The sequence below is a fragment of the Arvicanthis niloticus genome, chromosome 5, assembly GCF_011762505.2.
Source record: "Arvicanthis niloticus isolate mArvNil1 chromosome 5, mArvNil1.pat.X, whole genome shotgun sequence".
Lineage (NCBI taxonomy): Eukaryota > Metazoa > Chordata > Mammalia > Rodentia > Muridae > Arvicanthis > Arvicanthis niloticus.
The window spans coordinates 24,508,129-24,530,519 of record NC_047662.1 but is presented as its reverse complement, the minus strand read 5'-3'; the positions used below and the strand labels follow the sequence as shown (position 1 = coordinate 24,530,519).

Below are 22,391 nucleotides of genomic sequence, written 5' to 3'. Positions count from 1 at the left end.
TTGAGAACACCTGGCACAGTTGCTTCCAGAAGGTTCCTTTTTCAAAAGTAGGCAGGAGCCATCAGACTTCAAGCAGCTCCTGCATGCAACCCAACAGTTCCCCCAGGCTAGGAAAATCAAAGGCCTTGGCTACCAGCTTGGAAGTGGGAGGAGAGAGACAGAGAGAATAAAGCAATTAATAACTCCATAAGCTGTCCTGCAGAATGACCTGCAGCTAGAGTCCTAGGCAGAGACTGGTCTGTAAGCAGTAGAGGTGTTCTGGGGGCCATGGAAGCTGTACCCCCCCAATGGTAAGGATTAGGTCAATCTCAGGGAGGGCTCAGATAGGATGGAAAGACAGAAGGAACCACCAGAGGGATGAAGTCCACAGAAGATGAGACTGAGGGTCAAGAGATCACTAAAAACCAAGTGTGAAGTTTATCTGGACCTTGAGAAGCTACGGGGATATTTTAATCATGAGAATTACACTATTAGCTATCTGTTGGAGAAACACTGCCTGTCTATCCGGAATAGATGGGCCAAGGGAAAGACAGGAGGCAGCAGCTGGCAGGTGCTTCAGGGACCGGTGACTGGGACAGACAGAACGCAGCTTGGAAGTGATCCTGAGCAACAAGAGACAGAGCAGGACTTGGAGCTGGCAGACAGCCATGAGAACGGCTCCTGTTTCCAGTGAGGGAAACCCTGTGGATATCCCCTAGAAGGGTGGTGTGCAGGTCCCAGAGGAACATGGAGAGGGAGGGAGGAGGCTTAGCGCTCCCCCCAACTCCCATCTGTTCTCCGCGATTCCTCAGCTTCCCACTAGATGGTGCCGGGAGAACGGGCTCCACCTCCCATCATCCGCCCCTCACCCCAGAAGGATGGCTCTGGACTTGGACCTCCCAAAACCCAGGTCCCATATGTGTTCAGCTCCCTTCATTCCTCAAAAATGTGGCCTCAGCCTCTGGGGCTTAATGGTGGGCATTGGCCTAAGGAACTCTCTCTGCCTAAGAGCCATCGTGTGGCCCCAGGTCTGTCTCTATAAGCTTGTTCCGGTGCTCAGAGCTGTTTCAGCCCTTCTAGGTTCTCTGTCTATCTAGCTCAAGCAGATGTGTCCTATACCTTAGGTATCCAAAGGCCTCACCACTGCTGACTTCCTATCCCCCAGCCCCGACGCCTCTCCTCTCTGATCTAATGCCAGAGAGGAGGGGTTGGGGCGGGGTTTAAAGGTGGGGGCTCATTTCTCTCACATCTGCCCCATGCCCCAGCATCCAGGCCCTCTAAACTTTAGGACAGTGTGGATAGTTGATCGGGGTGGGCAGGGCCAAGTTGGTAGCGGGGTAGGGGTGGGGTGGCTAGCGTGAGGTTCTGGAGAGGAAGATTCTCCTTCCATAACGGAGGCCAGCGGCAGTTCAGGACGTGGTCGGTGAGGGCGCGGCTATAGTGAGGCTGGGGGCGTGGCAGACAGATAGGTGGGATCTGGGTTCCTGAACCTGGCAGCCCTCTCCGCTCTCAATCTTGCCGGCTCAGTAGCCAGGGCCCGTCCAGTCCTGGCCTTCAATCCAATAGACAAACACTTCAGCAACGGGAGGCTCCTGGCCTCACTTAATAGAGGCCACACCCAGCTCTCTAGAACAGCGGGAGGGGGGAGGGGGGAGGGGGGAAAGGGGACTCGTCTCTGTGCCTGCGATGCTCCCCCTACGTAGGTGATGACGCTCGCACCCTCGTGCTTCTATTCATTTCTAGGTGGACAGCTGGAGGGCCTCAAGGCTTGAGCCCCAGAGGAGGAGCTACTCAGGCGCGGGCGTCTCAAGCTCCCAGCCCCCCTTCCTGCTATTCTGTGCTCAGACCTGGAGCCAGGTCTAAAAATAGACACGGGCTCTGGAAAGTGCCCACCCAGGAGGGGGTCAGGGAGGTGTGAGTCACCAGTCCAGAGGGCCTCTTCTCGCATTCCCCGTGGGAGTAGAGTCAGTCTTGATGGCCAGGCATCACTCGGAGTCTCTTGGCCAGACTGTGCTCTTGGCCAAGCGGTGCCCTGCTTCCAGTCCCTGTGAGCAGTAGCAGCCACAGCCGGGAAGGATTAGGAGTTCCTTGGCCTGGTTTATTTGGTTGTTTTTGTGCATCTGGCTGCTGCGCCCATCCCTGGCTGGACAGTCACGTCTACACCTGCCCCTCACCACCCACGTTCGTTAGGCTGTTCTGGCATTCTGGGTGTGGACCTGGTCTAGACAAATGGCCTATTTGGGATCTTAGCAGTTCTGGAGCAAACACTGCCCATTCTACAGATGAGAAAACTGAATTACAAGTGCAAGAGGAGACCAGCACCAGTGAGTGATATAGCCTGATACTGAAATCTTTGTTCTGCTCTTAGCTGACGACTTGCCTGGCTTCTTGTAGGGCCCGTCCAGTAAAGTGTTCCCACTGAGGATGACCACAGACCGGTGGCTTGTTCACCTGTAAGAGGAGAACAAGGAAACTTACTTACTTAGTATACGCTGCTCCTGAGAATAATTTTTAAAAAGTAGGAGCTGGCAAGATGGCTCAGCTGGTAAGGTTCTTGCTGCACAGGACTGACAACCTGAGTTCGAACCCCAGGCTCCTGTCAAAGTGGGAGAACTGTCTCCACAAGGATATCCTGTGAGTTCGGATGAGTGCTGGGTTATGAGCATTTGTCCCTCCATCACACACAGTAAGAGATGAAAATTGTTAAGCAGCAGTGACAGATTGGGAGCAGAGCTTGGTGTGATCCCAGCTCAGCCAGTCAGCTGCCATGTCTGTCATTTATGTCTCTTTCCTCCTCTGTGTGGCGTGGGCTAAGTGGTGTGGGCCCTTGGATGGATATGGAGCAGCCAGTACACTGAGGCATGTCCTGGGTCTGAATGACAGCAGAGAGAGGACCACTGGGATTCACACAGGTCTGAGTCCTCAGCCCATTCTCCATCCTGAGTGGTGAACATATTTGGGCCCTTAAGATTCCAGACTTAGGGGTAGGGGTGGGGTGACTGGAGAGATGGCTCAGTGGATAAGAGCACTGATACTGCCTGCTTGCTCTTCCAGAGGTCCTGAGTTCAATTCCTAACAACCACATGATGGCTCACAACCATCTGTAATGGGATCTGATGGTGACAGTGTACTCACCTACATCAAATAAACAGGCCTTTAATAATAAGTAATAATAATAATAATAAGTAATAATAAGTAACATTATTGAACAGTAACATGATTGAAATTTAAAAAAAAATTCCAGACTCAGCGTCCCCAAGTTCAGCCTTCCCTTTTGGCCAAAGGGCACTGAACCACCTAAAGCCAAATGTACCCAAACAGACCTGGCCTTGAACCCAGACACTCACTACCACTCCAGCCACTGTCCTCTTTGCCCCCAAATTCTGGTGTCAGGCCTTTACTGAAGGCCAAGGCCAGCAAATCCCAAAGCCAGTTTTTATTTCTTTACACGTTATGTAGAACATTTCACAGAAAAAAAAAACCTATCATATTGGTCAGAAATACCACTGGCTTCTTAATAAAGGCAGCCAGGTAAGTAATAAAGTCAGACAGAAGTAGAGCTTGGAGGAAATGTCGGATGCCCCTGCCTGTGAGGTGCAGGCCCAGAGTCCTCAGTACGTCAGCAGCCCCCTCCGTAATGATTGTGGTAATTAACATCTTTGAGTGTTTCCTGTGGATTTGGCTCAATCTCATAAATGGTCTCATTTAATCCTCTCAACAGATCATCCCATTCAACAGAGATGGAGGCTGTGGCTCAGAGAACTGAAAGATTTAGCCTAAGACAGCAGTTCCCAACCTGTGGGTTGTGAGCCCTTTGGGGTCCCATATCAGATACCCTGCTTATCAGATATGTACATTATGATTCATAACAGTAGTGAAATTACAGTTATGAAGTGGCAATGAAATAACTTTATGGTTGGGGGTCACCACGACATGAGGACCTGTATTAAAGGGTTGCAGCGTCAGGAGGGGCGAGAACCGCTGGCCTAGAGAACAAAGCCAGGAAATTGCAGAACCAGGGGCAGACCCTTACTGATCTTTTATTTTCTTTCTTGATGGAAAAGTTGGATGCATGCCTGCCTCGTTGCTGCAGCTTGTCTTGCTAGCCAAGTTGTCAAGCCTCCACAACCCCACCATGGGCGCCATTGGAGGGAGGTGAAGCTAACATCCTTCAGACCTTCTCTCTACCCAGAAATTCCAGGATTCTACGAATTTGTGACTCTATGAGTCCAACTGTGTGAGCCATTGCATGCGAAGAAAGAATGTGGGAGGAGTCTCTGGCTCTTCCATCCTCCTTGCCTCACCAAGACACTGACTGGTTTGCTCTGGTCCTCAGCAGGAGGTGGGGTGCCTCCTTTACACACAAACAAACAAAAAACACTTAAGGTCTGCCACTGGCTTTGGCGAAATGGTACCCAAACCAGGTCCTTCTAGGCCTGCTGTCCAGCAGGGCACTGGATGCTCTAACCAATCAGTGATGGCTGCTTACTGGTTACCAAGCAACTCTCCTGGATCTCTGTCCTCTCTCCTCCAAGCACCTGCTCAGATACACCCATCTGGGAGACTAGTCCCAATTGCCTTCCTTATCCCCAAGTGAGAAGGAAGAAAAACAAATCTAAAGTTAATGCAGAGTGGGAAGCAGAAGAGGGAAGGGGGAAAGCGGCCAGAAGCATGTGTGACTCTGGTGCTGAGGTTGTAAACGCTCACTGTATGTCTGGAATGGCTAATGTTTATTGGGTTCCAGGAACTATGCTCAGTATTTTACAGGCACCCTCTTAGCAATCCTCCTTGTGAAGTGTGGACAATTCTATTTTGCCAACAAAAAGAGGACACACACTCCATGAGGCAGGGGGTAGCTTGTCAAAAGTCTTTGCTCAATAGATGGTAGGGGTAGATCTAGCCCTTATCCCAGGGTCAAGTCTTACTTTATTTTTATAGGTGAGTAAACTTTTTATTTTTAAACAGAGTCTCACTGTGTAGTCCAAGCTAGCCTTGAACTTGTGACCCACTTCAAGTGTCTGGGAGTCCAGACTCTTGCCATCTTCTCCTCCTTTAACAGTAACCATGAGTGACAGATGAGGCCATGCTTTGAGGAGAAGAGACAAGCGATAGCCCCAGGTTACAGTCAGTGAGAGCCAGAGCCTAGTATAAGCCCAGATCCAGACTCAGACAGCACGCCCGCTCAGGCTTCTCAGTGTGGTTCTCTGGGTCATGTCACCTGGGAACTTAGAAGCCCAACAGTCTGTGTACCCAGCCTTTCCCATGTGACGACAGTGCCCCCTTCACAGGAGCTGTGGTGGCCTGATACCCAGAAGTCAGAGCAGAACTGAGCTCTCAGCCTTCCTTACTCTGAATCTCCGAATCCCTGCTGTCCTGGTATAGTGGTGTTAACACCAAACTGCCTAGAACTACTGCAGCACTCGTGATGTACGGCATCCCCTTAACAAAAGAGTCACAGGAAGAAAAGATCTGCTGGGACTCTTGTCATGTGGGCTTTTCCTTGGGTAGCACTCTGTCCTTTGGACTTGTTCCTAATGACCAGTTCAAATCCACGTTCCGTCTGTGTCCTCTGTGAGACCTTGTGCTGATTACTCTCTTTCTCTCTGCCTGCTTCCTCACCCTCAGAACTGAGCTGGTAATAGCGCTGGGGCCTCCCGTGGTGTTTCGAGACTAAATTGAGTTTTCCATAGACAGTACCAGCCAGTGCTTGATACGGGCTCAATAAATGTTAGTGGAGGTTATTAAAGGCAGGAGAAGGGTCAAACTCTTCTAGAGTCTTGAGTCTTCTAATGACTCCCATCCCTGGTCAGAGTTTAAAGGAGGTCTTGGGATTCTGCAGAGCTGCCCTGGCCCTGGGAGGCAGGGAGGATTTCTTAGCTTTCCACTCTTGACGTTGGGGCCAGATGCTTCTTTATTGGGAGGAATGTCCCGGACACCGGAGCATGTTTAGTAACACTCTGGCTCTACTCTAGATGCCAGTGGCACTTTTTTTCTTCTCCTGTGGCAATGTCTCCGTACATTGTCCATGTGTGTCTGGAAGGGCTGTGTGAAATTGCTCGTCTGCTGAGACCCACAAGCTTAGAGTAGTTAAGAGTTCTCATGGCTGCTTTCACACCAGGCAAGGTGTGACTGACAGTTTACCTTCTGTTACAATGGGAACCGAGGACTGGAGTCGCAGAAAAGGTAGAGGTGAGAGTTTTGCACCTGCCATTTCTCCATGGTTCATTCAAAAGAAGTAGAAGGAGTAGAAGGAGCCCAAAGAGCCAGCAGGGCTGGGGCCCAGGAAACCACAAGGGTCTTCCTTTCCAAGCATCCCTTTGCTCGAGCTATAGACACGTCTACAGCTTAGCGTCCTGGAATCCGGGCTCTCTTTTCCAGAAGATCCAAGGTAGCCTTATCGAGAAAAGGGATAGTCGTGCCCTGAATGCTCTGACCAGACCTGGGTGGTGGGTGACTGTCACCAGTCCTTAGTTGCCAGGCCCGGGTTGTGTGAGATCTTAGTTTGCTGTAGTCCTGTAGGGCTGGTGGGCATTAGCATCGTGGAGCACTGGCCTTCCTGCCAGGACCATAATAAAGCTGACAGCCAGTGGTGAAAGATAGGTCTCCCTGCCACAGGATCGCGGGCAGCTGTTGGGATGTGGAGCTGTTGCTGATTTAGGACAGGGAGGAACATGGGGAATGAGAGACAGAAACAGTCAAAGACAGAAAGGCAGACCTAGAAACAGATATGGCCACATGTGGGAGTGTAGTAGTAGGCAGACTGAGGCAGGAGGATTGTGAGTTCAAGGATTGGCTTGGCTACAGAGGGAAACCCTGGTGAAGGTGGGGTTAGGGAGAACACTGCAGGCAGGTATACTGGAGCTAGGGAGAGATGAAAAGTGAGACAGGAGGGAGGGAGGGAGGGAGGGAGAGAGAGAGAGAGAGAGAGAGAGAGAAAACACAAGAGGCAGAGAAACACTAGCATGAAAGTCAGCAACAGGGACAGGAGGTGGGGACATAAAATCCAGGAACATGAGAAAAAGAGAGAAAAACAGAGACACAAGAGAGAAGTGCAGATTTAGAGACACAGATCTCAAGGGAGAGGCACATGGGAGAGTTTGAAGAAGAGGTGACAGTGAAGGGAGACAGGGACCAAGTCACTGTGAAGGAGGAAGAGATGAAAGACACCATAAGACAGAATAGACACCAGAGACATGCAAGGACAAAGAAAAGAGGCCTGTCTAAACCATAATCTCTTATCCCTGATTCAGAAGCTGTGCATGTAAGTGTGTGTGTCAGCACAAGGCATGCTCCCCATGTGTGTGTGTGTGTGTGTGTGTGTGTGTGTGTGTATGTGTCAGCCATGGTACCCTCCGTGTGTGTGTACATGTATATGCATGTGTCAGTACATGGCACATTCCCCGTATTTGTGTGTGTGCATGCATGTTTATGCACATGGGAACCCCCCACCATGTGTGTGTGCATATGTCAGCACATGGCACCCCCTTCGTGTATGTGTGTGTGTGCATGTATATGCATGTGTCAGCCATGTAACCCCCCCACCCCCTGCACCATGTGCATGTGTGTGGTTGTGTGTGTATGCGGTGCCTCGTGAAAGTGCAGTCTGTCTGAGTGCAAGGTGGACAGGGTACAAGTATAACCCACTCAGTCACTCGTGTGTGTCAACAAAGCACCAGGTTCAGCCACTGTGCTAGAAATGGCAGACAGGGTAAGTCAGAAAGATAATATGTAGACACATATCAAAGCCTTGCAGAGCTTTCCACAGGGCCCACGTGACAAAGGCCCACGGGGACTCTTTCACGCTGGGAAGTCAAGGAGGGCACTCAGCGGAGACCTAGGTATCAAAGGGCCAGTCTGTAAAGACTAGGGACAGACCTAAGAAGAAAGACCAATAGTAAAACAAAAAATTCCCTGGGCCAAGCCGATGTAGGGGTTCATGGTTGGGAAAGAAAGTGGGAGATAGCTTTTGGGTTAAGCTGGAGGGCCAGACATAGAGGCTACATTATGAAGCACTTGGAAAGGCTAGAGGGAAAAACTGTGCCTTTAATTTTCTAAAAACTATTTATTATTATTTTATGTGTGAGTGTTCTGCCTGCATATATGTCTGTTTGCCTGGTCCCCATGGAGGCCAGAAGAAGACATTTGATCCCCTGGAACTAGAGTTACTGATGGTTGTGAGCCACTATGTGGGTGCCAGGAATTAAACCCAGGTCCTCTGGGAGGGCAGCCATGAGCTTAACTGCTGAACCCTCCTCTTTCCAGCCCCCAAGATTAGGGTTTAATTCTAGGTATAAAGAGAGCTGGGCAGCAGCTGATAAAGGCTGGGAAGGAGCTACCTGTCTGCTGGGCTAGGGGCCTGGGTGGAGTTAGTGGGGGGGCTACCTGTCAACTGGGCTAGGGGCCTGGGTGGGGTTAGTGGGGGAGCTACCTGTCTGCTGGGCTAGGGGCCTCGGTGGGGTTAGTGGTTTGAGAATATCAGGTTGGAGCTCTCGGGAGCTTTTGCATCTATTCTGGTAAAAAGTGCTAGTGGCTTGGGCAAGGGTGGTATCAATAGAAGTGTTGCATGTGACCTGTACCGTGGGGGTAGAGGTGACAGGCAGGGGTGGAGGAGGGGGGAAGGAAGGCAGGAGCCAAGCTGTAGACTGCAGCCTGCCTGAACATCAAAATGAATTATGGTGGCATTTACTGGGAGGAAGAAGCAGAAGCAGATCTCTGATGAGCAATCCATCAGGCGTGATATGTCTCAGGGTATGTATGCATCTGTGTTCATCTATGCCAAATCCTGGGTGTGCATGTGTGCTTCGGGATCCCCGAGCAAGCCTAAGACATCTGGGTCATTTCTGCTTAGATGTCTGGGGGCTCCTGGGTCTATCCTGGGACCAAACTCTATCTTGACTCTTAACCTTCTCCCAGCCCCAAGGGTTCCCCCTGCCAGGTGGAGAGCCCCTGCCAGGTGGGGAGCCCCAGTGGCAAGCTAGGGTAATGAAGAGGCCCTTGAGCTTTGCAAACATCTGTGCACATTACCCTAGGCCCAGGAGGCTGTGGTAGCCCCACCCGCAGCAGCAAGCAGGCTCCAGGGCAGCTGGTGGCGATTAGCAGCGTTGATTACCTCGTGGCGATGCCATCTGGGGTGAGGGCACTGAGCCCAGCCCCATGGGATACCCTACTTGCTCATGTGTGGGACTTCGTGGGGCTGACTGCATATAAATGTGGCGGCATAGCTGCATATGCATCCGAGTGTATGTGCCTATCTGTGCGTGCCACAGTTCTGCAGGTATCTCTGCTGGCATAGTGGACATGGCTGTGTTTTTAATATGTGTGTCTGTGTACACACGTGTCTATGTACATATACATGCCTATGTGTGCACACTCAAGTCTATACAATTTTTTTTTTTTTCAGTCTTGGGGAGTGAGTCTAGTCTTGTGTATGAAACTGCTCTGGGGCTGAACTAGCCTTCCCAGACCTTTAAAAAAACAAAACTTTGAGACAAGTTCTGGCCTTGAACTCGCAACCTTTCTGCGTCACGCTCCTGGGTAGCTGGGGATTACAGGTATACACTACTTCACTTACCTCCATATTCACTCTGAGAAGATGTACCTCTTTGTGTTTGGATATATCCAGGAATCTAATTCTGGGGTAGGGGGAGGAAGGCGTCACATCTGTGTGAACATGAGTGTCTACAGATACATGTGCAGTGAGCACACACAGGGGTTGTGCACACACAGGGGCTGTGCACACATGTGTCAGAGTGAAGAGGTCTATGGGTAAATTTCCACATTGTGATGACGGACCCAGTCGGAGGGTGATCCCTAAGTTTGGTTGTTCTTTTTGCGATTGTTTTTGTTTTTGTTTTATGCTTTTTGTTTTGTTTTCTGACACAGGGTTTCTCTGTGTGGCCCTGGCCCTCCTGGAACTTGCTCTGCAGAGCAGGCTGGCCTTGAACTCACAGAGATCCCCTGTCTCTCTCTGCCTTGGAGTGCTGGGATACCACCACTGTCTAGCTGGTTTGGTTGTTCTTATGAGCACCTCTGCGGTGCTATAGGAAGGTCTCTGGACATCAGTCTCTCAGGTTCCTGTATCTTTGACTCTGAGAGCCCCGGTGCAGAGCACAAGTGAGTGAAGGCTTAGCATGGCCAGGATGGCACAGGGTGTGATGACTTCTGCTGCTCAGGTTTGCTGGCCATAGTCTCCATTTTACCACCAATGGGTTATGTGATGCTAGACAACTTGTTCCTGTCCTCTGGGTTTGCCTTCAGCCAATGAGGTGAGGTGTGAACACTGCCCCCTGATGTGTTTCTGTGAACCTGACTAGTGAATGTTCCTTCCTTTCCCTGTCCAGAGCTGGGCAGTACTTCATTAGCAACCTCGACTGTGCAAGCCCAGCCCTCCCGACAGAGCTACTGAAAGCCCCACCTCCTGGACTTCCTGCCTGCTGAGCTCAGCGCCTCGCAGGCCCCACCGCTGCTACCACACATCTGGGCCCAAGCTCTGTGAGGGGACCACAATGGGGCGCCTCCATGGCGAAGCAGCATGGTTAGGGTTTCCACTGACTCAGCACCTCAAGGGGTGGAGATGGGAAATCCCAAGCCTGTCATGGCTCTGCCTGGGTTAGACGGGGCCACAGGTCTACAGCTGTACCACCGACTCCGAAGAGAAGCCCATCCTCAGGGATGGAGAATCTTTAGTTGTTTCCTTTCTAACCCCAACATATACCCTACAGCCGCTTCGCTTCCTCCTCTGAAGTTCATCCAAACTCAATTGTTTTTGCCTGTTTAGACCCTGGGTACAAAGCAAACCTTCCTGGCCCTTAATGCACCGTACAGACCCTGTCATCTGCTGAGGATCCCAGTAATGAAAATTGCAGCAAATATCTCTCCTCTTATGTGCCAGACCGCGGCTAAGCATTCTCACAGATGTTAATGAGTTTCCTTTAACCAAGCTACACATAGGCAGCTGCCAGCATCTCATCTCACAGATGTGCAAATGGAATTAGAGATAAACAGTAGATTTGAACCAGGCCTGCCGGCCCCAACTACCTGGGAGGCCAAGGTTGGAAGGTTGAAAGATCTAGGCCTGGCTGGGTGTGCTGGTGTGCCAGTGCTCTGTAAGCAGAGGCAAGGGGATCTCTGTGAGTTCAAGGCCAGCTTGGTCTACAAAGGGAGTTCCAAGACAACCAGGGCTACATAGTGAGAACCTATCTTAAAATAAGAAAGTTCTAGGTCTGCTGCTGCTATAGACCAGCTGAAGGCCAGACCAGGCAAATTAGTGAGTGGTCTGGTTTGTTTGTTTGTTTGCTTGTTTTTGAGACAGGGTTTCTCTGTGTAGCCGTGGCTGTCCTGGAACTCAGTCTGTAGAGCTGGCCTCAGCTCACAGATCTCCACTTGCCTCCTGAGTGCTGAGACTAAAGGCCACAGTCTGCTACCACCAGGCATGTGTGTGTACACCTGCACAGATGAACACATCACACACATGTATATTAGCATATGTGCACGCCTCTATATCACAAAGTGCACACCACCATACTACAGAGGTTGAAGGTGTAGCTCAGTGGGAGAGCATTAGCCTAGACTGTGCAAACTCTAGGTTCAATATCCAGATTTAAAAAAAAAAATGTTTAAGGGCCATCCATGGAGATGGCTCATCGGGTAAAGGTGCTTGCCACCAAGACTGACAATCTTGGCGTGTTTCCCCCAGAACCCATACTGTGGAAGGAGATAACTAATTATCTATCTATTATTATCTACGGATTCTTCTCTGACTTCCACACATACAACACAGCATTTACAACTATGCCTGTGTACACGTTCCCGCACATCTATGTACAAAATAAATTAAGTTTTTAAAAAGTCTCCTTAAAATCATAAAAACTGGATCAGGGAGCAGGGAGCAGGGATCTGAGCTTTTCCAACCTCCTGGAGTCCAAGGGGACTCCCTGATTCTACTTCTGTGGAAATGAAGACAGAGCAGAAGGAGTTAATTTAGCACAGGGTTGGGGAGCGGTGCTCCATCCCCTCCTCCTAGAGCAGACTGAGGTTCTACAGCCTAGGAATGCTAGGCCCAGGCACTGGAAAAAGCTGACCACTGAGGCTTGGTCAGCAGCCACGTCGCGGGATCCACGACTGTGGAGGAGGGTCCCTAGCCCTCTCCAGTTTTCTGGGGTCTCAGCCAAGGAAGCAGGGGCTGGGCACGAAGGAGGTCCCATAAACCCCAGGCCTGATTCTGGGCACGCCTAGCTTGGCCTCCCTCCCGCCAGCCAGCCAGCCGCAGGCGCCCCTTCCAGGGCAGCTCTGGGCACGCAGGGTCCCGCCTTGCCCCGCTCGCCCGCGGGCTCACCTGGCTGGGAAAACGGGACGGGCGGGATCGGGCGCAGGGCCAGGCCAGGAGCGCGGCGGTGCAGCTCAGTGGCCAGTGCCCAGGCAGCAGCCGAGCCCTCGCGGCCTCCCTCCTCCTCCAGCCTGGCGGGCCGACCCAGCTGTGTTCCATTAGCCTCTTGGCAGGCCCCCAGTCCCTTGGAACCGCCCTCTTCCCTCTCCAGGAGCAGCCGGCAGTCCCGGCAGGCGTGCGCTGCGCTGCTCTCAGTCTGGAGAACTCGGGACGCTGAGAAGCTGGGGACAGCGCAGACTGGCAGAGAGAGATCAGGATCCCCCTGTGGGTCGTGGACTCCTGGCCCTGCTTCCCACAGCTGGCAGCCTTGGGGCTGCCAGGATTGCTCAGTGAAGGGCTCCTCGGGCCGTTGGTAAGTGGGCCAGCACTGGGCTGCTTCTCCCTCTGAGCTGAAAGGGCATTTTCTGCTGCTGACTCGCTATGTGACCTGGGACAAGTGGCAAGCCCTCTCTGAAGGCTTCGGGGCTCTTCTCTGCGGTGGGGGAGATCTGGAAACTCTATGCTGGTCCTGCTGTCTCTGCCTCCATCTGTGTCTGTGTTGAGGGGGGCGGGGTCTCCTTGGAAGCATCTCTCTAGTTCATCCCCCCAGCCCTCCACTCAGTCTGAGGCCTGGGAGTGGGAGCCAGAAGTGAACATGTTGAGCACATCTATGTTCACGCCTCCACAGGCACCCACATGCTGCTCAGAGCCGGCCACCTTACCACTGGCTGTCAGGAAGGGAAGGTTAGGCTAGGGTTAGAGAGTGGGAGATGCACACCCCAGGATGAGAGATGACTGCATTGGGGCACAGATCCATCCCAAGAGTCTAGCCCCATTCGCGCGCGCGCGCACACACACACACACACACACACTGCATGAAGGCATCCCTTTATTCTGTATCCAGCAATAAAGGAGAGAAGTTAGCATGACACTGTGCAAATTGGACTTGCCTAAGAAAGTACCCATAGAAAAGCCTCCTGGACGGGTGCTCACAGGTTGGCTCTAGACAGGCACGTGTATGTAAACTCTGGGCTTATCAGTTCTCGTGTCTCTTAGCACGCCCACAGGTAGGTTTGGTCGCATAGTTCCAGCACCTATGTGTCTATATGTGTTGTACTGACACACATGGCTTTGTGTGCCCAAGATCTGCCTGTCCTGGAAGGGACCAGATGATATATGGCTCTGCTGGCCACTTGCTGAGCCTGCATTGATTTATTTGGGCCCATCCATCAGGGTTTAATAAAACGAAAAGACGAACATCCATCAGCGGGAGAGGTTGGCAACAAGGTCCTGAGCCCTGGTGACCTGCTCTCCCGCCCTTGTACACACAAGGGGAAGCTTTCTTGGCCCATTCAGAGCCCTGTGATCCCTGCCAAGAGACTCAGTCCAGTCTTCAGCCCCTGACCTTGCGGGTGCCTGGCAGGGCTACCTGTGCTCGTCTGAGAACAGCTCTCACAGGTACTGGGCCACTGTGCGCCAGTGCAGAACACAGCTGTTAAAGCTCTGCGATTCGTCTAAGCACTTTGATAAATTGCCTCTGCTCAAGGCCCCTCGCTCTCCCTGCCTCTGTGGTCTTTTAGAACCCTCTAGACCTCTTCTCAACCCAGGGGCGAGCTCCTGACACAGCCAGAAGCTGCCTGGGCCTTGCTTCTGTGCTTCAGCTAGTCTTGGTGCTCAGGTTGGTGGGTGTCTGGGGCATACTGGTGGTTAAATATTTTCTTTATTACCACTGCCCAGATTCTCACCCCAGGCCTGTGTGGGGGCCTCTGAGAGGAACTGATGCCAAGCCCTTACCCCTGCAGTCCCTGGTGAGCCCCACAGAAGGCTGTCACTTACCCACACTTCTGGGCACCCTGAAGCCCACCCCCCATGTCTCTTGTTGTCAGGTGCCGAGGCTGCAGCTGATCTCTCTGGACCAGCATGTTGGCATCCTGGACTCCCGGCCTGTGGATGCTTGGACTCTGGGCCACCTTCAGCCATGGGACCAATATAGGTAAGCTGACACAGGCCTACATCTGGCTCTCTGAGGTTGCACATGTGTGACCATGTATATCTCAGTCATGTGGCATTTATGGGCAGGTGTAGGGGAGGAGCTCAGGGTAGCTCAGGTGGTGTTTACATACTTGAGCCTGTGTGAGTGAGCTGGTGTGTGTGTGTGTGTGTGTGTGTGTGTGTGCATCTTATTTCTGTGTATCTCTGGTTTTGCAACTTGAGACGCTCAGTACATGCATTAATTAGTATGTCCTCCTGGGTCTCTGGGTGGTGGGGAGGGAACAGGCTCCCTTGCATTTCTTGCTGTCTAGCGAGATGGGAAAGAGCAGGGAACTATACTCTCCCTACAAAAGGCAACACTTCCTGAAACCTGCCCAGCCCCTCTGTTCCTTCTTATGGTCATGACTCCATCCTCCAGGCATAGGCTCCTCCTCTGCACCAGCCTGGATCTCTGATGACTGCCCACCCCATGGCTCAGCCTCTGGACAGGGAGAGGGTGCAGCTTTCCAGGACCCACAGCCAAGGGAAATTGACCAGGCAATCTTCCTGGCCTTGCTGAGTGCCCTCTGGGCTGGGTAGCAGTATCACCTAGCCAGGAAGGAACCGAACTACTAGGGCCCAAGTCCAGGCATCCGGGGTGTGTGGGACTGCTATTGTATGTGCATGTATGTGTGTACACCCATATGAGTGTGTGCCTGTGTGTATGTATATATATGTGTGCATATATATGTACATATATACACACACATATATATACATGCATGTATATATACATACATATATATGTGCATGTGCATGTGTGTGTTTCTGTGTGTGTATCGAGAGTTTTTCCCTCCTCTCCCTCACTGGGTCCTCTAGAAGGCCTGGGGCAGAGGATTTCAACATCTGTAAGGAATCTGGGCCCATTGCCAAGGGTGAGTCACCCATTGCCTGGGAGATGCTTAAGACAGTGATGGCCTTTCCGGCCAGACTTGGGGGTGGAGATTCCAGTGGGTCACTGTGCCCAGGGACACAGAGCTCTATCTTTTAACTAGGCTGGGTAGGGAGTTGGCTTTCTCCTGGAAGGAAGGTGACTTGACTGGCTTGGTCCAGCTTTCCCTTCAGCTTTGCTGGGAAGGCCGTTTGATCTTAGCCCCTGACTGTTTGATGTAGCACCTCCATCAACATTTCTGGTCCCAGGAAGGGAGACACAGCCTCAGGGAGAAGGAGGCTCATAGCCACCAACCTGTGCCTTTGGGACTTCAGACATGTGCCCTTGTTCAAAAGCTGATACAGCTTTAATATGTCTTGTCTGGAGCCTAAGGCTTGATGATGCCCTTGAGCTTGCGGTCCCCTCAGCCTCCCTCTCCGTTTCTTCTTGTCACTAGCTGAGTATGCAGGGGAAAAGTCATTGGATTTTCTACTTTGAATATGGGACACAGAACACCACCCACTGCCTAGGACATGTGTGCCAGTGCACGTGGCAGCCCTGGGGGCATGGGTGTGCATAGCTCATTCGTGTATAGTCATGTACATGCCATTGCACATAACACTGAGGGTGCCCGGAGCTCTTTTCCTCTGTCCCTACCCAGGCACAGCACTTGGAGAAACATGTGCATATGCAGGGCTCCCACTGTCTGGGCTCTGCACCACTAGCATTTCTTGTTTCTTTCACTTCCTGTCATAGACCCCGCCCCAGCTGAGGTTGTTGGGAGACTGGGATCCCTGGGGCTCTGGTCCTGTTCTGCTGTTGATTCACTCAGCAGCTTTGGAGCAGGTCACAGGTCTCAGCCTTCTCTGTGCTGGGTTGTTCCTATGCAGTCAGGGTCAGAGGCCAAGTGTGAGCACAGCCTCAAGGCAGACTAGGTTAAAGGTCCAGAAGGAAGATTATGGACATGTCCCCTCCTGGGATCCCCAAGAGCCCTGCAGTTGTCCTCCTGATCCTAATGCTCTGGGTCAACTCTGTCCCAGGTGAGCGGTGCCCAGCTTCACAGCAAGAAGGACTCAAGCTAGAACACAGTAGTGACCTATCAACCAATGTGACTGGTGAGTGCAGCCTCCACCAGCCCTTACCCACTTTCTGGAGTAGCCTGTGCTTCTCCTCACCTGCTTTTCCTCTGGTGTCCCAAAGGTTTCAATCTAATCCGCCGACTGAACCTCATGAAGACATCTGCCATCAAGAAGATCCGTAACCCCAAGGGGCCACTCATCTTGCGGCTGGGGGCTGCCCCTCTGACCCAACCAACTCGGTAAAGGACTCTGGGAGGCCCCTGGAGTTCATACTGACCTCAGCCACACCCCCTGCAACTCTGGATGTGAGACTCAAGCCAAGGGCCTCTCTAGAGGCTGTTTTGGGCACTCCCCTGCCAACAAGTCTACCTATTGCCCACCGCTGGGCTTGCAGTGTGGGCTTTGTGTATATGGTGCCTGGACACCCAGCCTGGCTCTCACAGGCAATGGTAGGACCATGTTTAAATCTTACAGTCACTATGGGAACCCCAGGGTGGTGTCAAGAGCCTGTGTCTATGTGAGTGTCACCTTGTGTGAAGTCCAGCTTGCAGCAGCCCCCGGGCAGTCTGGCTCCTGCAGGCCAATGTCTCCTTGTAGCTGAGTTCATGCAGAACCCTTGGTCTTTTTCTCAGCATTGTTCCTTTAACTCCAGGCCTGTATACCACGCTGGCTTCCTTGGGAGCCTCCTTGCCAAAGTTGGAATGTAATGCTGAGATAGAAAAACATTTAAGTTATTTTTTATGTGTATGTGTGTTATGCCTGCATGTTATGTATGTGCACCACATGCGTGCAGTGCCTGCAGAGGCCAGAAGGGGGCATTAGACCTCCTGAGACCCCAGTTACAGATGGTCTGAGATGCTCTGTGGGTGCTGGGAATCAAATCCTGTTTTTTTTTTTTTTTTTTTGTTTGTTTGTTTGTTTTTTTGAAGAGCAACCAGTACTCTTAATCACTGAGCCATCTTTCCAGTCATCGAGATGATAATTCAAAGATTCTGTTAATGCTTCTCTGTCCCATCAGACCCCGTGAGACTTCATGGGGACAAGGTCTTCCATATTTCACCACTGGCTATCCTAGCAGCCAGCCAACCCTTAGCACCCAGAAGGTTCTCAGTGAATATGTTAGGATGAACGTGTGTATGTTTTTGGGAGGTGTGAGCTATCCTTGTCTCCGGCAGGCTCATCAGTTCTGAGTGCCTTCTCTTCTTCACTGCAGACGAGTGTTCCCTCAGGGCCTCCCAGAGGAATTTGCCTTGGTCCTGACAGTCCTTCTGAAGAAGCACACCTTCCGGAACACATGGTACTTGTTCCAAGTGACTGATGCAAATGGGTACCCACAGGTGAGTCCACTCTTTCTCTCCCCTAGACCTCGGGCAGTGGTTGTATTAGTCCAACTCAGCTTCTATTCAAACTTGTGGTTTCTGGGCTTCTCTGCTCCATCAGGAGAACTGCCGGACACATGCTGTTAGGATGCTCTCCTCTGTGACCCAGCCAGCTTTCTCTCCTCCTGTGAGATGAGGTTGAGGCCCAAACTTTGCCAACCTATGACTCTAGAGCTCTGATTCTCTGTCCTTTCTCTTTCCCAATTTGTCACAGATCTCCTTGGAAGTCAACAGCCAGGAGCGGAGTCTAGAGCTCCGGGCACAGGGCCAAGATGGTGACTTTGTGTCCTGCATCTTCCCAGTGCCCCAGCTCTTTGATCTGCGCTGGCACAAGCTGATGTTGAGCGTGGCAGGCCGTGTGGCCTCTGTGCATGTGGACTGCATCTCAGCTTCCTCCCAGCCTCTGGGGCCCCGGCAATCCATCCAGCCTGGGGGACATGTATTTCTGGGCTTGGATGCTGAGCAGGGCAAGCCAGTTTCAGTGAGTACTGGGTCCTGGTTTCTGCTCCTACCTCCCAGGGAGCCTTGTGCTCCTGAGGGTGTGTTTCAGAGCCCTCGTTTGGAGCCATTGCCTTACCTATGTGGCCTAACCAAGCTAACCCGACATTCCAGGCCCTCCACCATCTGGGTTCTATATGTCTCCAGCATGTTCCCCGCATCTCTTGTTGAGTCTGATGGATCACCTACTAAATTTGCATATTTGCTCATGCGTCTCCCTTTACCTGCAATGCTTTTCCTTGTATATTCATTTACAGATTGGGCTCAGTTTGAATGGAGCCCCTCTTCCTGCCAGCCTCCTCTGTGTTCCTCTGGGAATATAGTCTCTCTCTCTCTCTCTCTCTCTCTCTCTCTCTCTCTCTCTCTCTCTCTCTCTCCTTTTTCTCTTTCTCTCTCCATTCCTCCCCCTTCCCTTCTCTCTCTGCTTTTGGCAACAGCTCTATTCTTGATGGCCTCCCCCGACCAGCCTGGAAAGACCCTAAAGTCAAATCCTGGGGCGAAGACGTCTTTGAGCTTCTTTGGGGACCGTGGAAGAGCTATTTGATCATCTGAAATAAGATGAACTTGTGTGTCCCCTGCAGTTTGACCTTCAACAGGCACACATCTACTGTGACCCGGAGCTGGTGCTGGAGGAAGGCTGCTGTGAGATCTCACCCGGAGGGGTGAGTAGCCGGCTCCTAGCACGTGCTGTGCCGGAGAGGGGGGGCAGCCTGCACAGGGTCTGAGGATGCATCTGCCTCTGAACTCACCCTGGCTGCCTTTCCTCCCATATTGAGCAGTGTCCCCCAGAGACCTCCAAGTCACGCCGGGACACCCAGAGTAATGAGCTCATTGAAATCAATCCTCAGACAGAGGGCAAGGTCTACACCCGATGCTTCTGCTTGGAGGAACCTCAGAACAGTAAGGTGGGTGAGCAGGGGGAGACACAGGGGAGATTGTTCCACCCCTAACCTGGCTGAGGCCTGCCACCAGGCTCAGCTGACCATGGGCCTAGGCTGGGGAAGTCCTCCAAATGTGGGCTCAATGTAGAACTTACCTTATGAAACTCAGGAAGGCAGAGAGCGAACCCATGAGGTAACCCCGTGCCTGCTACTTGTTGGCACGAGCATTGTGCTGCTCTATTTCCGACTCTAGCTAGACCATCCTGTGGAGGGCGGGACCCCATTGGCAGTTTCTCCTATACAGGGATATCTGGGCCCAGAGGCCAGGCTGCACTGGACTCTGGGCTCTCTCAAGTTCCCAGCACCATGGCCAGCTGCCCTGTCCACTCTCGGGTTCTTTGGAGATGGCAGGGGAACCCCTTCCTTCCCTCAGCCCCACCCTCAGACTGGGCAGTGTCCCTGCCTACCCAGGCACCATGCCCAGCCTTTGGCTGCAGAAACACAAGGTCCCATTGATTCAAAGCCTGTTTTCTACGACATCACAAGCAGGGAGGGGAAGGTGTGCCCATGGGGGCGGCCTCGGGGGCTTGAGCAAACCCTTGATGATCTGGGAGGTGCCAGATGCCAAACTGAGGGGATGCCTGACATCTATGTGTTCTGCCTGGATGCCCCATTCCAGCATGGACCCTAGAACTGTCCCTCTGTCTGCCCAGGTGGACACACAGCTGATGGGAAGAAGCAGCCAGAAGGCAGAACGGGGGATAAAGGTAGAGACAGTGGCTGAGGGGGTGAGCCCACAGTGCCCTCCGTCTGCCCTGCATTCCCTCTATAAAACCCTTGGAAAAGATGCTGTACCCCCACCCTCTTCCTGTCTGGACAGAGCTCGGCTGCGTGGTGCCAGCTCTGAGAAGGGAAGACAGGCTGGGTGGACACATACTGGGCATACTCTAGAGAGCTGGCTCCTGCCTGCTCTTGTACAGGGGCATGTTTAGTCCCAGGTTCCTCTCCCACTCCCATGCCTCCTTTTCCTCAGGCCCACCAGGAGACTGGAGTCAATGAGGTGAGCCTTCTCTCTGGGCTGGACTCTAGGACTCTGGGGAGGGAGGTGTCAGCACTTATTCTTTGGATAAAGGTTTGAGGCACAGAGGACCCAACTCTAGGCCTTGATTGCCCTAGATTGTAGGGTGGAAATCCAGGAAGCCATTCCTGCTGAGTTGGAGGCTAGTGGCCACAGGCATCATGGGAAAATCTAAGTCTTAGCTGTGAAACCCTTCTTTGCTGACATACATACTGTGTGGCCTTGGGGCTTGTTACTGTTTTACTGTTTCTGTCTCAGCTTTCTTTTGTTCCTTTTGAAGAGATGCTCTTTGGGCCTTGAGGTGTGTGTGCGTGTGCGTGTGCGTGTGCGTGTGCGTGTGTGTGTGTGTGTGTGTGTGTGTTATACACCCTTGTGCTGAGCAGGGCTAATCTCAGAGGCTCAGAATTGACCTGCAGGCCTGTTCTTTCTTTTCAGTGCCCACCCTGTGCCCACAGTGCCCGGGAGAGCAATGTGAGTCAATGAAAGACCATAGCCAGTCTGGGAGTGGGTGTTGCTTGGAGTGGACTGGAGCTTCCTGGTAGAGGACAAGGGGGGCTTTGTTCAATTTCCCATCACTCCCTTCCTGATTCCCAGAGCTAGGCTTGTCCCCACCCGTAAGCCCACCAAGCCAGGGCTGCCTTGCCCTGGCCCTGAAATCTCAATGGAGTGTTGTGATCCAGGGTGGTGACCTGCTTAGGGGATGGGGTGGGGCACAGAACAGGACCTTGGTTGCTGATTTAAGCTGTGCAGTTGCCTCTGGGTCTCAGACCCACTTTGATCAGAAGGTACCATATGCCACCTTGGAGACTTAGAGTAGGGGAGAAACAGCCCAGTGTTCCTGGAGCTCAGAGCCTGGGCATTCTTCTCTCCCCCTCCTTGAAAGCTAGCCTAGCCCAGCCTTCCTGCTGGGAGTTGGAAGGACAGGGCTCAGAGCTCACATGAGCTGTTTGGTACCTATTATGCCCCTTCCATAGGCAGGGAGAGTTACTGTGTTTTGAGCATCCATTTGCAAAGGGCATGAACCCCCTAATTCTGGGAGGACTTAGAAGTACCCACACTTCTTCCTGCCTGCCTGCCTCTCTTTCTACCCAGTCTCCCATCAAATCCCAGATGCACTGGGGTTGCCATGGCAACCGAGTGACCATGTTAGCCTAACAGTTTGAGGTGGGGCTGGCCAAAAGCAGGCAGGTTGGAGAAAGTAGACCCCTATGTTGGCTTTATAGCCTTAAAAAAAATAGTCAGCACGCTAACTGGCCTAGGAGTCAGAACTGGCATTGGGACTCAGGTCCTGCCGTCATCCCGTGTGAACCCAGCTGACTTGCTTGCTCTCTCTGGGCCACTGGTTGCTCCCTGTAGTTCAATATTTTTTTCCTTCTTCTGTTCCCTTAGGTCACACTCAGTCCCTCTGGCCTCAAGGTAAGACCTAGAAGTGAACAGAACTCTCCTAACTTCCTTGGTCCTTCCTACTTCATGTGGCTCAGTAGTCTTATGTTTATAGCAGGACTACCCCAGGGTGCTTAAACATGTGTTGGAATGAGTGGATTGTGTGTATAGAGTCCAGAACTACCCTCTGTTGAGGCCCTCTGTGTAGCAGGCCCTTTGTGTGCAATACCCATCCTAGGAGGCAAGTGCTTCCCTTTGGCATCAGGGGGGACTGAGGGCTCACTGTGTCAGTCATAGGTCAGAGTGATTGTGTGTGGGCGTGCCTGTATGTTCTGGAACACACGTCTGCACCCATGTGGCCACAGGCTGAACCCGTATACACCTGCGGGCCTAATGGGTCTCAAGCCTGGCTCGTGTAGGAAAATGCTCTGCTTCCTTTGCCGGCTGTGAGCCATGGGCTCTGCTCATTGTATTGCCTACAGCACCCCCGTCTTTTACTCATGCCCGGAGACAGGTGTTGCATCAATTCTATTTTATTGATGAAGAATCTGAGTCTCAGGGAGGTGACCTGCCTCTGCCCCGAGTCCTGTGTTAGCAAGCACAAGGCTTGAGCTCAGGGAACTTGACAATTAGCTGTCATGGGTTTATGTCATCCTGCATGTCTATGCAACGTGTTCACGTGCCGAGGACATGCTGTCGGCATAGGACAGCATGGGATTTGCTAATGTGCGTGCCTGTGGGTGTGGGGGAAGGAATCCTCCCTGCGTGAGGCTGCAGGTTTGCCAAACTGCCTTTTGGTGTGTTTGGGACCCATGCACTGTGTGTAATGAGTGCATGGTGTGGGGTAG

The 22,391-nt window shown here is 52.2% G+C and overlaps 1 protein-coding gene and 1 long non-coding RNA gene across 8 annotated transcripts in view; one reads left to right on the top strand and one right to left on the bottom strand.

The window, feature by feature from the left end:
- LOC117708288 (uncharacterized) overlaps positions 1 to 12,455 on the bottom strand; it is a 21,240-nt gene extending 8,785 nt beyond the window's left edge. Inside the window, exons 1-3 of one of the 2 annotated variants that reach the window (XR_013110426.1) lie at positions 12,314 to 12,455; positions 1,903 to 2,430; positions 1 to 136 (exon numbers count right to left, since the gene is read on the bottom strand). The exon at positions 1 to 136 is cut by the window's left edge and continues 32 nt beyond it. This is a non-coding gene — a long non-coding RNA (uncharacterized LOC117708288). The remainder of the gene's footprint in view (positions 137 to 1,902; positions 2,431 to 12,313) is intronic. The other variant, XR_004606822.2, reaches the window with a different exon arrangement.
- A 13-nt stretch (positions 12,456 to 12,468) lies between these two features.
- The window catches only part of Col16a1 (collagen type XVI alpha 1 chain), a 51,644-nt gene continuing 41,721 nt past the window's right edge, over positions 12,469 to 22,391 (top strand). For 3 of the 6 annotated variants that reach the window (XM_034501893.2, XM_034501892.2, XM_034501890.2), the window contains exons 1-12: positions 12,469 to 12,716; positions 14,230 to 14,336; positions 16,286 to 16,360; positions 16,446 to 16,563; positions 17,538 to 17,661; positions 17,918 to 18,184; positions 18,783 to 18,863; positions 18,981 to 19,106; positions 19,796 to 19,849; positions 20,116 to 20,142; positions 20,596 to 20,631; positions 21,550 to 21,576. In XM_034501893.2, coding sequence (XP_034357784.1) covers positions 14,264 to 14,336; positions 16,286 to 16,360; positions 16,446 to 16,563; positions 17,538 to 17,661; positions 17,918 to 18,184; positions 18,783 to 18,863; positions 18,981 to 19,106; positions 19,796 to 19,849; positions 20,116 to 20,142; positions 20,596 to 20,631; positions 21,550 to 21,576 — 1,008 coding nt within the window. In that variant the 5' untranslated portion in view covers positions 12,469 to 12,716; positions 14,230 to 14,263. Of the gene's footprint in view, positions 12,717 to 14,202; positions 14,337 to 16,285; positions 16,361 to 16,445; positions 16,564 to 16,622; positions 16,774 to 17,537; positions 17,662 to 17,917; positions 18,185 to 18,782; positions 18,864 to 18,980; positions 19,107 to 19,795; positions 19,850 to 20,115; positions 20,143 to 20,595; positions 20,632 to 21,549; positions 21,577 to 22,391 lie in introns of those variants that run through there. The other 3 variants (XM_076934124.1, XM_034501891.2, XM_076934125.1) reach the window with 3 other exon arrangements.